Source organism: Impatiens glandulifera, chromosome 3, assembly GCF_907164915.1.
Source record: "Impatiens glandulifera chromosome 3, dImpGla2.1, whole genome shotgun sequence".
Lineage (NCBI taxonomy): Eukaryota > Viridiplantae > Streptophyta > Magnoliopsida > Ericales > Balsaminaceae > Impatiens > Impatiens glandulifera.
In genome coordinates this window covers 50921060-50938004 of record NC_061864.1, presented here as the reverse complement: position 1 = coordinate 50938004, position 16945 = coordinate 50921060, and the positions used below count along the sequence as shown (strand labels likewise).

Genomic DNA, 16945 nt, shown 5'->3' with positions numbered 1-16945 from the left:
AATTTTTAATTAAAAAAACTAATAATCCATCCAAATAAACTTCAAACCTATTTTAGACCTCGCTTTAAAGTTTAAAGCGTCTAAATAAAATATATTTTAAATTTTGTTTAAAACAAATAATATTATATCAAAATAAACTTGAGACTTGAAATGTGGTTTCATATATATATATATATGAAACACTTAATCACTGGACTACACTAGACTATATGTGATTGTTAACTTTAATTTAAAATTGTATGTATGTATATATATTTAATTATTGTTAATTATTAATATATAAAATATATAAGAAATAAAATAAAATTAATTAATTGTATAAATAATAAGTATGAAGAGAATTAAAATAATTTTTTTAATAAATTATTGGAAATTTAAATTAAAACTAAATTAAAAATATTTTTAAAATCTAATATATAATTATATTAAAATAATAAAAAAAATTAAAATAATGGAATAATAGATAAAAATATATAATATATAAAAGAAAAATAATTAATTATATAAGGTATAAATTGTTTTTTAATAAATTAGGTAGAAATTTTAATTAAAGACTAAAGTAAAATTATTTTTAAAATTTAATATATAATTATATTAAATTAAAAAAATAGTTAAAATAATTATGTATATAATAAATATGAAGAAAAAATAAAAAATATATTTTAACAAAAATTAAAAAAATAATTTTAAAATCAATTTAATAAATATGGAGACTAATAATCTAAAAAAGATTTTTTCTCTCCTTTAATTTAATTTTTTAGTTGATAACTCTTTATATTATTTCATAACTCGTATGATTCGTGGGTTAACGGATGCTTTAATTCTATCAATTTTGTCTCACAAAGTGAGTCATGCACTGCGGTGTAAAGACCCACTAATCTAGAGCTTTTTAAACTTAAGCATTATTTATATATATATATATATATATATATATATATATATATATAAAATGTACACAAACTTTACATAGAATCACAAACCATAGAATCTTAAAAAAAAAAACACGAATAATTATATATTTTTAACCACCACACAAAATAAGTTTTGATCATCTCATCGTTACCGACCTCTCACATATTTCTTGTGACCTCAGTTTTAATATTTTGTACACAAGTATAACATCAATACATATCTTTTACCCAATTTCGATCAACCAACAATCTCATTCGCATATTTAACCATCATTACTTATTTATATAAATTTTTATAATTATTTTAAATTTGCTCGTAACGGAGATTTGAACTTTAGTATTTATTGTATATTATGATCACTCAAAATTGTTAATTTATATTTATAATTTTATGTATGAATATATATAATTGATATGCCTAACATTCAAAATTAAATGGCTCAACCCACATTAAAAAAGAAACCTTATACTTTAACATTACTAAAACTTGTAAGAAATTAATAAAAGAAAATGTTGAGATTTATCATTGTATGTTTATAAAATAATTTAGTTGAATTTAAAATATAAACTAACTTAGATATTTAGAATGTTGTACATAAAATGAAAAATTTCAAGTTCAAAACTTTTATATATATATATATATTATTTTTAATATAATATTTTTTTTAATTAATCGCTCCAAATTTCAAGGCGGGTCAATCCTCAAACCAATAACCCGACTCATTTATTCTCACAAAATGACCGTGAGTTGTGGTGTGAGGATACAATAATCTAACCTCATGCATTATTATTATATATATAACTAAACAATAACTTTATAAGTTGCATAAAATTATCAAACAAGTTTACACAATCATTTAGGAGTAATAAATGTAATATTTCTTATACATTTACAAAAATATATATTTCTATACATTATTTTGTTTCGCTCCTGTATCTTCTAAAAGGAAAAAAAATCTCTGAGATTTATTTCTTAAATCCGAAAGATAGTACTTGGATTTTCCCAATAACTAAAAAGTATAGAATGCCTAACTCTAACTGGGGTTCGCGGTGGTGGAGAAACTGGATCGGAAAAATGAGGGATTCTAGTTGTAAAATATCTAATGAAATCGTCGCTGGAATTGAGATCTTAATCAAAGAGAAAGATCACAAATATCTGGAGTTTCATTTTGTATATTATATGGATGCTCCTATCCGCAAAGACCATGATTGGAAATTGTTTGATCGTCTTTCTCTAAGGAATATGAAAAATAGAATCTTGAATTCGGGGTGTTCTGAACTCTCCTTTGTTTCCTGAAAGCTCACTAAGGAAGTCTCACAAAGCCTGTGTCCTGGTTTCGTAGTTGTTCCTTGATTGGTTGATTGGGAAGGAAGATAACTATATAAGTAAACAAGTTAAACAGGCCAATCTGCAGAAACAATGGTATATCCAATTATAGCCCCTCTAGGAGCCCCAGATATTCAATATCCTGACTCTTCAAGAAATATCTTACTCATTTAAAGGCAATCCCTTAAACCCTATTCATCTATTACTAAAGATGGAATACTTGATGCTATTGAAATAATAGTAAAGCAAGAGCTACTAAAGAATAAAAAACTATTATTAATGTTATACACTACTAATATAGTTTTATAAAGTAAAGGCATAAGAAAAAGACAACAATAGAACACACAGAGTAAAGATATTGAGAATCTGTTTTACCAATGGATAGTCATCACCTTCCTCCGGCTTATCACCGATAGTCTGTTCAGGGTTCCAACCTCAACAATGGAAACTAAATACGAGGGTTGCACTCGTTGCGGGACTTAACCCAACACCTTACCGCACGAGCTGACGACAGCCATACACCACATGTGTTCGCGTTTCCGAGGGCACCCCTCTTTTTCAAGAGGATTCGCGGCATGTCAAGCCTTGGTAAGGTTCTTCGCTTTGCATCGAATTAAACCACATGTTTCACCGCTTGTGCGGACCCCCGTCATTTCCTTTGAGTTTCATTCTTGCGAACGTACTCCCCAGGCGGGATACTTAACGCGTTAGCTACAGTACTACACGGGTCGATACGCACGGTGCCTAGTATCCATCGTTTACGGGTAGAACTATTGGGGTATCTAATCACATTCTCTCCCATATCTTTCATCTCTTAGTGTTAGTGTCGGCCTAGCAAAGTGCTTTCGTCATTGGTGTTCTTTCCGATCTCTAAGCATTTCACCGCTCCACCGGAAATTCTCTCTGCCCCTACCGTACTCCAGCTTGGTAGTTTCCACCGCCTGTCCAGAGTTGAGCCCTGGGATTTGACGACGGACTTAAAAATCCACTTATAGACGCTTTACTCCTAATGATTCCGGCGTGAAACACAAGATTATGGTTAGTGCGTGGTTTTCCGAAAGGACGAAGATGTATATGAAAAAATGTGAATACAAAGATGATGGTCAATTTATGGGTTAAGTGGGTGCCGATGAAATAATATATGTTAACATTAATTTTAGATTAAACTTAATTTTAGAAGATTTGAATAATATTAGTTTTATCTAAAATATTTATAAATAAATAATATTATGTATATATTTTTATTCGTACAAATACACAGGGATTAATACTAGTATCTATTAAAGTTTGTTAAATGTATTTATTTTAATTTTTCAACTTTTTTTTAACATTAAGAAATAACACAAAATGTAAAATTAAAATTCCATCTAAAATATAAATTAAGAATTATATCTTTTTCTGAGTAAATCTTAAAATAATATTTTAACATATATATATAAGATTTTAAGTTCAATGATGAACAAAAATTATAAAGAAAATCATCAATGACAAATTAAGTTTATAAATTATATAAGTTTTATAACAATTGTATATTCATCTATCCTATTGATTTCTTAAATTGACTCTTACCAAAAGGCTACCTTGGTGAAATATTTTAAATGAAAATATTGTTTTAAAGCAACTATCTCTTATTTTATATATTTCAATGTAACTAGATTTAGTATTTACAATTGTCAAATATTTTTTTTAACTAATTGATGATAAGAAAAAAAACTTTAAATTGAAACTAGATTTAGTATTTACAATTGTCAAATGGAAAAAATCTTAACAAATTGATGATATGAAAAAAAAACTTTAAAAATAAGATTGAGCCTTTCAAATTATCATCATATATTAATTAACTTTTTTTTCTATATAAATACATATATTTCAATTTCCAACCTTCTCTATAATTTAATTAAATCTAGTTAAGAAAATATATATAATATATTATTATTATCTTATATTATATAAAATAAATGATATATATTATTTATTTTATATAATATAAGATAATAAGAATATATTATATATATTTTCTTTCATTATTAATTTTATAAATATATTTTATTTTATGTGGTTTTTTTCACTGATCATATAAAATATATATTGTCGTATCAATAATTATATATATAATAACACTAAAATATAAATATAAATTTTTTATAAATGATTAACAATTATAACTAATTTTTTTCTTAATTATTTTCTCACTCATTAATCTCACTTATTATATAAATATATTTTTTATCAATAATTTATATAATATATATATATATATATTAAATATTATTATCTTTTATTTATATATATTTATTTATTTATATATATATATATATATATATATTTCAACATTAATTTTATATAAATACATATCTTCTTTTATTATACATTTATCTCTCATTATATATATATATATATATATATATATATATAATATTTTCTTTATAAATATAAATATGCATAAGTTTCTCTCCTACCCTCTTTTTAGTTTTGATTAGATGCTACACTATACAGATAGGGCTTGAATTTAATGAATATGAATTTTTAAATTTTTTCCCCACAACTAACTCATAAACTCAATTATATTTCAAAAAATTATGTATTAAATTATTATTATTATTATTATATATATATATATATTTTAGGAAAATAATATTATAATTTTAAATTATTTTAATTAAATATATATATAACATTCCTACGTCATTAAATATATATCATATAATAATTTAATATAATAATTTAATTATATATATATATATAATATTCATACGTCATTAAATATATATCATATAATAATTTAATATATATTTAATTATATATATATATATATATATATATAAAACATTCATATGTCATTCAATATATATCTATAATAATTTAATATATATTTAATTAATAATAATTTAAAATTATTATGTTATTTTCCGTTATAATAATTTAATATATTAATTTCTTTAATATATATATTTAATTAATAATAATTTAAAATTATTATGTTATTTTTCGTTATAATAATTTAATATATTAATTTCTTTTTTAAATTCTCGACTATGGTTAAAGTATTTACGGAATAAATTCAAGTAGTGCGGTAGAGGTATCATCCAAAGAACCACTCTCTTTTAATTTACTTTTGTTTCCTTACAGTATATATATATATATATATATATATATATATATATATATATATATATATATATATATATATATATATATATATATATATAATATAGGATAATAATACTTTCTTTCATTATTAATTTTATATATTTTATATTATAATTTTTCTCTTATTAATTATATAAATATATATTATCTAATTAATAATTATATTTATAATAATACTAATATATATATATATATAAAGTTTTTATAAATGATAAATAATAATAACTAATTTATATTTTCTAATTATTTTTCCTCTCATTAATTATATATATATATATATATTAAATGATATATATTAAATATGATTACTTTTATCTTTATCTTTACTTTTATCTTTATCTTTATCTTTATCTTTATATTTATATTTATCTTTATATATATATATAATATTATTTTTTATCATTAATTTTATATAAATATATTTTATATTTTATCATACATTTTTCTCTCATATATATATATATAATATTTTTGTATGAGTGTAAATAATTTTTAGTTAATATAAAATTTAACTAATTATAATAAATATTAAATACAAAATATATATACATACACAAAATAATAAAAATATTTCAACAATCTTAAATGGTTTAGCGATTAAAATGATCACATTTTATGTTTAAGTCTAGGATGTTCGATTTCCAAAACATGCAAATTTAAAAATGTCTTTTATCATACATTTTTCTCTCATCATATATATATATGTAATATTTTTCTTTATGAGTATAAATAATTTATTTGTTAATATAAACTTAATAAATTGGTAATAAATATTAAATACAAAATATATATACATACCCAAAATAATAAAAATATTTTTACAATCTTAAGTGTTCTAGTGATTAAAATGATCGCATTTCATGTTTAAGACCATGATTCGAATCTCAAAACATGCAAATTTAGATTTTTCAAGAATGTATTCTTGACTATATTATATGGTGACTCAACTTTTAAACAAAGAATAAGAGGCATCGAAATTGTGAGGTCGGAATTAGTGATTGGTTTGACGAACGTTTGAAAGTGTGAGGTCACGAGATGAAGGTCAGTGATGGATGATTTGTCGAGGGAATAAAGAGGCATGTGAGAGGATAAAAAGAAATAAAAAAATGTGAGTCACAAGATGAGGGTTAGTTGGGGGATTAGTGGTTGATCTTTGACGATAAATAAGAAATGTGTGATCAATTGAGATTGGTTGTTGATTGGTTGAAGTGAGAGTTAAAGAGAGGTCGACTAAGATTGGTGAGTAGTTTTTCGAACGATAAAGAGACATATGAAAAAGTGTGAACCACAATATTATGGTTAGTGCGTGGTTTGCCGAGAGGATAAAGATGTACATTAAGTTTAAATTAAACTTAATTTTTACAAATTAAAATCAATTTAAAATTAATTAGATTTGAATTATATTAGTTTTATTTAAAATATTTATAGATAAATTATATTTTGTATATATTTATAGATTTGTATCTTTTTCTAGATTAAATCTTAAAATAATATTTTAATATATGTATAATATTTTTCAAATCTTTTCACCAACTCAAGTTCGTATTTATGTTAATTATTTAATACTATTTAGCTTATTAAGATATAGCCTTTCAAATTGTCACAAATTGTTCTTATTAATAATAAAATTCTAATGTGACAATTTGAAAGGCTAAATCTTATTTTTATGAGAATTATTATTTTTAATATCATTAATTTAATAGTTTAGTTTGTTTTTGTAAATAATTTTGCAGATAAAAGATTAGTTACATTAAATATTAGTTAAAGGAAATATTTGTTAAAATCTAGACAAGCATTCAATGAATAATCAATTTTACCTCGCAATTTTAAAATGTTCGTTATTTAAATCATATAAATAACGTATATGTTCGTTAACCTATAATAACATTCTTTCAAAATTATACTACATAAAATCTACTATTAGTGTCTTATAAATTAAACTTAAAATTTGAATGTTTTAATCAAATAATTTATAAATAAAATTAAAATTAATTATAAAATAAAATTTGAAGATATATAAAATGACAATAATTATTATTATTATTATTATTTGCAATAAAAATAATATAAGTAAAACAAATACTGTGTCATAGTACATTTCTTCTAAAACATTTAGTACATGCTGAAGCGAAATCAGTCTTCTTTTTCACCGCTGTCTCTCTCTCTCTCTTAGAAACATTTCTTCTGTTCGTCATATCTCCAGCGACTTGGAGGTCTGAATTTGGTTTTTGCTCTTATATCGAAGTTCATCGTTGTTGATATTAGTTGTTAGCTTATACATTTGTTTTGGACGTAATTCATCTGCTCATAGCTGAGTTTTGCTAGCTTTTTTTGTTCTTTGTTGATCAGGAAATGTCAAGCCTGGTGGAGAGACTTCGGGCTAGAACAGATCGAAAGCCTAAATACAACATTCAAGATTTTGGTGATGATGATGATGATATCATGCGCCGCCGAAAACAACGCTCTGAAATTCAGATTTTTCAAAGGATAATTAGAGATGATAAGGTGAGTTTTGTTATCGGTTTATCATTGTTTGTCTAACTTCTCTTCTCGTTTGAATATGAATGGGAACAGATTTTGATTTTCAATCGTGATTTTCTTAATGGATCTGATTATTTATTAAGTTGCATGCAGAGAATTTTCATTTGAATTTCAGCCTTTCATAGCATGAATTGACAGATTAGTCAGTAAGAATGAATTGTTAATTGAATTTGATATAGAGAGACAGACTTGTTTGAATAGATAGAAGGAGAAGGAAGAAAGTAGACAGTAGTAGCAGTAACGTGAGGCTTTGTTTTTGTTAATAGAAGAATGCTTATTTATATTTGATTCCTTGAATTGCTTACATTTGAAATCATAGTTTTTGTAGGTGTAAAAGAATGAGGAGTCAGTATGGCTTTAATATTAAATTAAATTAAATTAAATTGTGTATCTATCTAGATTTACCTCTAGTCAACCTCTATTTATTTTGTTTTATTGAAGAATAGAATTTGATCAATTATGTAATTATTTTGGAAACATAGATAGTTTTTGTTTTGTTTGAGATGATTTTGTTTAGTTTTTGTTTAGGGTTGTTCTTGTGTTTTTACCTGGTTGGATTTGTTTTGTCTTGGTTTGATGTTTGTGCTAATATTTTCAGTGGTTGTGCTTAAACTATGTTATTTAACACGTAAACAAACATATAATTATGCATTTTTAAAAAAGAGAAGTTTTTGTTGCTAACTTAGAGGTTTCCCGTGCTATCTTCTCTCAATGTTAGTGTTAACTTATGGGTTCTTGTCTTTGTAGAAAGATGATTCTTGTCAAATATGTGATGAAAGTGGGAGACTTCTATCCTGTGAGACTTGTACTTACTCCTTTCATCCAAAATGTTTGGTTCCCCAATTGAAAACTCCTCTTCCTAGAAACTGGAGGTGTCCTGAATGTGTAAGATTGTCTTCTCTATAAATCTTATTTGTGAAATGCCACAATGAAAAATTTCCTCTAAATTATAATAAATTTGTTGTGTTTTTTGGCTAAATTACACTAATATGCTTGCAGGTAAGCCCTTTAATTGATATTGAAAAGATCCTAGACTCCAAAATACGTCCTATAGTCCCAGATGATAGTGACTCTACAGAGATGAGTTCTGGTCAATTGCCTGTGAGACATTACCTGATCAAGTGGAAAGGATTATCTTATCTTCATTGCACATGGTATTTCATGTTCCTGCTAATCCTTTTATTCTTTTTGATAAAAGAAGTCCTGGTTAATCTTATATAACTCCATCTTTGAACTCTGTAAACATTCTTTCATAAAGTTGGTTAGGTTAATGATTATTTTTCAATTCTTTCATCAAAGAATATTTTTTTGTTTCTTAGTGGGATTAAGATCTATTTTTTGTCCCCCACACCCTGAATTATTCTTCTTATTCTTCTACTTTATCCACATTTGTTATTGATGTCTTTGAACAATTGTATCGGTTATTATTCTGTGTATCAGGGTGTCTGAGAAAGAGTTTCATAAGGCTTATAAGGAATATCCTCATTTGAAGACAAAAGTGAAAAATTTTCACAAACGGTCTACAATTCATGACCCTGAGGATGAATATTTTGGTATTAGAACCGAATGGACTACTGTGGACCGCATAGTAGCCTGCAGGTTCGAACACTATGTTACTTCTATGTTGTGGAAAGAAAACAAATTTGTCTTATCGTTTGAATGATATTCTGATTGAGTTTTGAATTACTTCACCTAGTTGAAAAAAGCTTCATTTCATATATGTTGGATACTCCATCTTTTAGTTGGTCTCTTTTTTTGTTAATAATTATTTTCAGCTTAGCTACCATAGTTATAATTCGAAAGCGTCCGAGCACTTGACTAATGCAAAAAATGAATGCAAAAATGTCCCGTGTACTGATTTTGGTTATGTGCTGTACAAGTCTCATTGGCTCATTTCAATCTTTGTTACATCAGTTTATAATGTCCTTCCCTTGTCTTTTGTTGAAATGGTTAGGATTTTTCTTAGAAGATATTATTTACTTATGTTTGTCATCAGAGCTCTCATATCATCATTTATTATGCAGGGGTGACGACGATGAGAAAGAGTATTTTGTGAAATGGAAAGAGCTTTCGTATGATGAATGTTATTGGGAATTTGAGTCAGATATTTCATCGTTTCAGAATGAAATTGACAAATTCAACAACATTCAGCGAAGGCGTCGAACCAAATGCAATGTTAATACTCTGGATGCTAATGAAGAGGAAAAGAGAGCAAATGATTTTCAGCCATTTGAACACAATCTTGATTTTATTTCTGGAGGTAAACCATCCATTGAATGTACTTCCTGTTATTAGACATGTTTTCATGTTTATCAAGTTTTATTTTAGCTGCTGTGAGATGCTAATTATGTTAATTTTTCTTATGTTGCTATAAAGGCTCACTCCATCCATATCAACTTGATGGGTTGAATTTCTTGCGTTTTTCATGGTCCAAACAAACACATGTCATACTGGCAGATGAGATGGGCCTTGGTAAGCCCTACATTGTATATACTATAGTTTCTTCTTTATTTTAACAAATACTTTGAAGTTAGCCATCTTATGAAAGAAAAGAGTTTGAATGATACTTAACTTTACATTTGACTCCAATAAACTAGACAATAATTAAACATCAAGATATCACTAATTCTATACATTGATTACAGGCAAAACCATACAGAGTATTGCATTTTTAGCGTCTTTATTTAAAGATAACATCCATCCACATTTAGTGGTAGCACCTCTGTCTACATTGCGCAACTGGGAACGCGAATTTGCAACGTGGGCTCCTCAAATGAATGTAGTAAGTAATTGGATTCCCAATCATAGCATTTCTCCGTTCATGTACATTTTTTTCTGAATAAACGTGTACATCCTACAGGTTATGTATGTTGGTTCTGCTGAAGCACGCTCTGTCATAAGGAAGTACGAGTTCTACTTCCCTAAAAGCTCTAAAAATAAAAAGAAGTCTGGTCAGACTGTAGGCGAAAGAAAAGATAGGATCAAATTTGATGTCCTGTTGACATCATATGAGATGATAAACATCGATAGTTCATTATTTAAATCAGTTCAATGGGAGTGCATGGTAGGGTACTTCACCATTGATTGAGTTGTTTGCATAATATATTTCTACTTTTCTTCTTGATGAAATCTGACAAGCCTGTGCAGATTGTTGATGAGGGCCATCGTCTAAAGAATAAGGATTCAAAACTATTTGCTTCTCTAATTCAGTGTGTAAGCAAGCACCGAGTGCTTTTAACTGGAACTCCACTTCAGGTTTGTATCAAGTTTGTTTTTCTATCTTTCGAGTCAAGATATTGGGCCTTCCATTTGTTTATAATGGTTTGTTGCCAGCAATTTGTGTTAGCCTCGACCTTTTGGAGGCTTGGTTGTGTTTTGGAAAATGATTTATCCATTTTTTTTGTTCTGAAAATTTGCTCATATGTGTAATTTTTTTATGTTTCAGAATAATCTGGATGAACTTTTCATGCTGATGCACTTTCTTGATAATAGAAAGGTTAGAATAATTGATGATAGTTAGTTTGTTGAATAGATATTTCCTTCAATCCAAATTCATTGAGCAATTGTTCTTGCAGTTTGGAAGTTTAAAGGAGTTTCAGGAGGAGTTTAAGGATATTAATCAAGAGGAGCAGATTTTGCGTCTTCACACAATATTGGCTCCCCAATTCCTTAGAAGTACAGTCCTTGAGCTATCTTTTATGCCTTTAATGTTATAATGCTTATCCTTTAATGGCTGTCATGATGCCATCTTCATTATCTTGTTTTTCTATAATTTAGAATTTGGTTAGGGAACATTCTTTGGCTAGATTTTGTAGGAAATATTTGTATCACAAATATCTAAATCCATTTTAGAATTACATCTTCATTGCTTGGTTGTTTATATTTTAGTACTTTGTTGGTTACTGTTCTTTCCTTTCTCGTGTTCTTCTCATTCTCTTCTACTCCTCTTGCTGTCTAGATTTGGTAGAAAACATTTTAAGAAATCTAATAAAAAGAGAGGACAAGAAACATAAATTTTACTTCTTTGTTCATATGCTTTTCAGGATGGTCGATATAAATTGATAATGTATAAAGGGCCTCATTAGCTTTTCAGAAGGTCCACTAATAAATTACCTAATTAGTTATGATTTGTATTTTTTGTTATAGCTTTTGTTTCTATATTTCTTTTTTTATTCTTCTTAATGTAAGCTTGCAATTTTATTTTTCATCACCACCATTTATTGAGTACAGTTCTATTTAAGTTTGCATGGCTTTCTTTTGATTTGAAGAATTAATGCACTGTTAATGTTAATTTTTTGTCATTAATTTTGCTACATATGACTCCAATCATTACTAACATGATTGCAGGAGTGAAGAAAGATGTGATGAAGGAGCTACCTCCGAAAAAGGAACTTATTTTACGTGTAGATTTGAGTAGCAAACAGGAAGAGTATTACAAGGCTATCCTGTCTCGAAACTACGACATATTAACTCGAAAAGCTGGAGCACAGGTGAGATTGCATTATTGCCAGAAAAAATGTGATAACATTACAATGTCTTTCTTTGTTTTGTCTGACAATTTGTTCACTTTTCATTTTTTTGTTATTTTCTGAAAAACAGTTCTCACTTAACAACGTGGTAATGGAATTACGCAAACTCTGCTGTCATCCATATATGCTCGAGGGTGTTGAACCTAATATACCAGATCTAAAGGAGTCTTTCAAGTAATATATCATAATATTAATGTCTAACTTATTATATGTAATGGTGATTATTGAATTTATGACTGATATGTCTTCTTATGTTTGGTTTTAATCTGTAGACAATTGTTAGAATCATCTAAGAAGTTACAACTACTGGACAAGTTGATGTTGAAACTTAAAGAGCAAGGTCATAGAATTCTGATTTATTCACAGTTTCAACACATGCTGGACATTCTGGAAGATTACCTAATCCATAGAGTAGGCATAAGTTACATGTTATCTATTGCTTCTATCTTCACATTCTAGAATGATTTTTGTAGTAAAATGTTGTTTTCGCCCCTCAGAAATGGCAATATGAAAGGATAGATGGCAAAGTTGGAGGAGCCGAGAGGCAAATAAGAATAGACCGGTTTAATGACAATAACTCCTCCAGATTTTGTTTTCTGTTATCAACTAGAGCTGGGGGTGTGGGAATAAATTTAGCAACTGCTGACACAGTTATCATATATGACAGGTAAATGCATGATCCATCGTGTATACTTATAAATCATCTTCTATTATAACTTATAATTTCTACATTTCCTATCTTGGTGCAGTGATTGGAATCCCCATGCTGATTTGCAAGCAATGGCTAGAGCCCATCGTCTTGGACAAACAAATAAGGTAGAGAGCTCACTTTCATAATATATAATCTCATAATATATTATGCGATATGATTTAGAATAATTATATGTAGTGGGATTTGATTAGGATACTATTATTCTATGATACTGTATTATGAGCTAACATATTTTCAATACTACAATTCTCTTTTAATGCTATTAATATCTTTACTTTGCAGGTACTTATTTTAAGACTTGTAACAAGAGGTACCATTGAAGAAAGGATGATGCAGATAACAAAGAAAAAAATGGTATTAGAGCATCTTGTTGTTGGAAAGCTAAAATCACATCACATTAATCAGGTATGAAATGTTGGATCGGGTTTAACAATGAAAATATTTGCGCACTAAATAGTCAGGGAATACGATAAATTTTGTTGATCACATTATCATTTTAAACTTTGAACTTTTTTATTTTTGAATGAGAGTTCATTTCATTCATTTTAAAGCTTGTAATGATGTTGGTTTCACCACAAATTTGCGGTTTTTCAAAATTATGAAATAATAAAATTGATACAAGCTTTAATTATATATATATATATATATATATATATATATATATATATATATTAATGAAGTTTATTAAAATTGATACAAGCTTTAATTATATATATTTTTATATGTATGTAAGTAACTTCATTTAGGTTGTACATTTAGGAGCGAATTTTAATGTGAGGTTGGCATGCTTTTTCCAATTGAAGGATGATTGGATTCTTCATATTATTTAATTACAGGAAGAGTTAAATGACATCATAAGGTATGGTTCAAAGGAGCTATTTGCTAATGAACAAGATGAAGTTGGAAAATCCCGCCAAATTCACTATGATGATGCTGCAATAGATAGGTAATTCTTCTGCTCTTTTTGATTCCTTATATGCACTTACACAATCTGCTAAAATGTATCATTTTTTAGGTTACTTAATCGTGAACAAGCTGGGGATGAAGAGAATATTGTTGATGATGAGGATGATGAATTCTTAAACACTTTTAAGGTATCATTTTCCTTGATTCTATTTTTTTAATATCTATTCCTGGTTTGAATATTAAGACACTGACGCAACAAAACATTGTAGGTAGCACACTTTAATTATGTTGATGAACAGATAGTCAAAACTGCTGAAGATATTTCTGCAATCAACAAGCCCGAAACAAGTAGTTTTTGGGAAGAGCTTCTGAAAGATAGATGTGAAGAGCCTAAATTGGACGAGCTTAGTGCTGTGAGGAAAAGGAAGAGAAGCCAAAAACTGGTATTTTGATATTTTTGATGTAGTTTATCTGTTTATGTTAAACTCAGTTTCAAAATTATCTTATCTATTTTTACCGAACTTGTTTGGAGAGAAATGTGCATAGAAAAGATCAGAAACATGTAGCTAATATTGATATAAAGTTTGACCAATATATTACTGTTAATCAACATGTTAACTTTGACCAATATATTGTTGTAGATTGAGTATGTAAGCTCGGATGAAGCTGAATTAAGTGATGCTATTCCTGTTGGGAGGATGACCTCTAGAAAGCGAGTTCAGGGTATAGTGCATGTACTTAGTATCATCTTCTTAATGTGGCTGGAGGTAGTGGCAATCTTCTAATAACGATTTTGAAACTTTTACAGTGGATAGTTTGGAGTCAATTCCTTTGATGGAAGGTGAAGGAAAATCATTGAAGATAATGGGTTTCAATCAAAATCAAAGGGATACCTTTGTCAAAATTTTGATGAGGTAGAGTGATATCTTTGCCTTTTTTCTTTGATATATATTTTGTTACTCATACAAGTAAAGTACTAATATATGTCAAGAAAGCTTCACATTACTGTGAATTTCTCTGGTTTATTAGGAGTTCTAAATTTCCCTTTTTTACAGGTTTGGACTTGGTGAATATGACTGGGTGAAGTTCACTCCAAGATTGAATCAAAAGACTTACGAGGAAATTAAGGAGTATGTAATGAATTCATAGATATTCTTTATAGGCTTAAATGAGTAGATTGCTCTGATGTTCAATGCTAGTTCTTTATAATGAGAGCATAAAATATAGTAACACAAAACATGAGAGTATAAAATAGGCTAAGGCTACTCATGCAAAAAAAGACAAACTAAATTCTCACATTGCGTTGGTGTTTGAGTAATATTGGTTTGGCTAATTTCTTTCTTGCAGATATGGGGATCTTTTTCTAGCTCACATATCTGAAGAGATTACGGACACACCTACTTTTTCAGGTGATTAGCTCTTTCTTCTATAATCAATCATATGTCTTCACTTGTTTGAGTTTGAGCTAATATTTATATTTATTGCAGATGGTGTGCCTAAGGAAGGGCTGAAAATAGATGATTTGCTTGTAAGGATTTCTTTGTTATCAATGATGCGTGACAAAGTAAGTTAGTATTCTTGATATAGTTTATATTTATCTACCATGAGGAGACTCATAGCCAAGTCTTAGAGCATAAGAACTATGTCCTCCTATTCAACAGGTAAAATCTGCATCAGAAGATCCTGGCCTTCCACTTTTTGATGACGAGATACTGCTTTGCTGCCCAGGCCTTAAAAACGGGAAGTCTTGGAAGGAAGAACATGATAAGTTGCTATTGCGTGCTCAACTGAAGTATGTATATATTAGCATAATTTTGTGATCATTATTTTTATTTTTCTAATGAATTTCTTTTTGTTGGATATACAAGGCATGGTTATGGGCGTTGGCAAGCAATTGCGGACGACAAAGAATTGAAGATTGAAGAACTGATTTGTGAGGAGCTGAATCTTCCTTTAGTGAATGAAACGGAGTTTCCTTCAGTGAACCAACACAGAGAAAATAGAAGAAAGGTGGAGTTCGTTAAGAGACGGCTTCTTCTTTTGGAGACAGCGCTGACATTGGAATACCAAAAGGAAGTCTATGTAAGTTTTTACTACTGTAATCACTTACTAATCTATTAGATGACATTAATCATTTGTTTATTGATAATCTCTATAGGGATTTCCTGATGTATCAATAAAAGTGGAAGAAGTTGAATCTAAAAATGCAGAGTCGCCAAATATGCAACAATTTTTCTGTAAGTGTATATTTCATTTCCTGTTATTAATTCCATTAGACATTGCTTTCTAATTTTAAACCCTTTCAAAAGAATTGATACTAAAAACACTTCTCTTGTTTCCTTAGCTGCAGAAGAAAGCTCAGCAACAACAACTGATAATAAGCCTGATCAAGGACTATATCCTTCAGATTTTGAAGCATAATGCATCAATCTTCTATGTTGTAAGCAGTTGCAGTAAAATATTACAATTACTATCTCTCTCTATATACTTTAAGATATAGGGCAATTGAATGTATTCATGATAGATTTGAAACTATTTATAATTTTAATGTTCTATATAACTCATTTTTAGAGATATAGTAAATTTTAAATATTACAATATGAAAGTTTACTTGTTGAAATGATAATTAGTAATTTATTTTCATTTTAAAAGTAAAATTGAAATTATATATAATTTTTAGTGTAATCTTAAGTTATATAAATTGCTAGTGTCATCTTTGCTGGTAAATGTTTTTAAGGATGCATTTCAATGTTTATCTTAGCATATGTGATGTGTTCGCTTTCCTCCGTTATTGGGTTCATATATAATTGTATCCTAGTGAAATGGCTAAGTGCTTCTGCGTTATTGTAGAATTATCTCTGATACCGTG

General features: G+C 27.7%; 1 protein-coding gene across 1 annotated transcript; it reads left to right on the top strand.

Moving 5' to 3' along the window:
• The first annotated feature begins 6423 nt into the window (after positions 1-6423).
• Positions 6424-16555, top strand: LOC124930349 (CHD3-type chromatin-remodeling factor PICKLE-like). The gene is made up of 30 exons (XM_047470701.1): positions 6424-6429; positions 7738-7893; positions 8677-8814; positions 8929-9083; positions 9370-9528; positions 9954-10189; positions 10306-10401; positions 10575-10711; positions 10790-10993; positions 11077-11184; positions 11375-11425; positions 11505-11604; positions 12277-12419; positions 12529-12632; positions 12731-12869; positions 12956-13125; positions 13208-13274; positions 13453-13575; positions 14007-14116; positions 14186-14264; positions 14346-14519; positions 14718-14804; positions 14848-14990; positions 15132-15206; positions 15424-15485; positions 15564-15640; positions 15738-15868; positions 15945-16158; positions 16235-16313; positions 16421-16555. Exons 1-30 carry the CDS (start codon positions 6424-6426, stop codon positions 16495-16497), a joined length of 3600 nt encoding a protein of 1199 aa, XP_047326657.1. The 3' UTR covers positions 16498-16555.
• The last annotated feature ends 390 nt before the right edge of the window (positions 16556-16945 follow it).

Coding starts and splice junctions, on each gene's coding strand:
- LOC124930349 (XM_047470701.1), top strand. Junction 11,185..11,374: donor TAACTGGAACTCCACTTCAG/GTTTGTATCAAG, acceptor TTTATGTTTCAG/AATAATCTGGATGAACTTTT. Junction 15,641..15,737: donor TATCAATGATGCGTGACAAA/GTAAGTTAGTAT, acceptor CCTATTCAACAG/GTAAAATCTGCATCAGAAGA.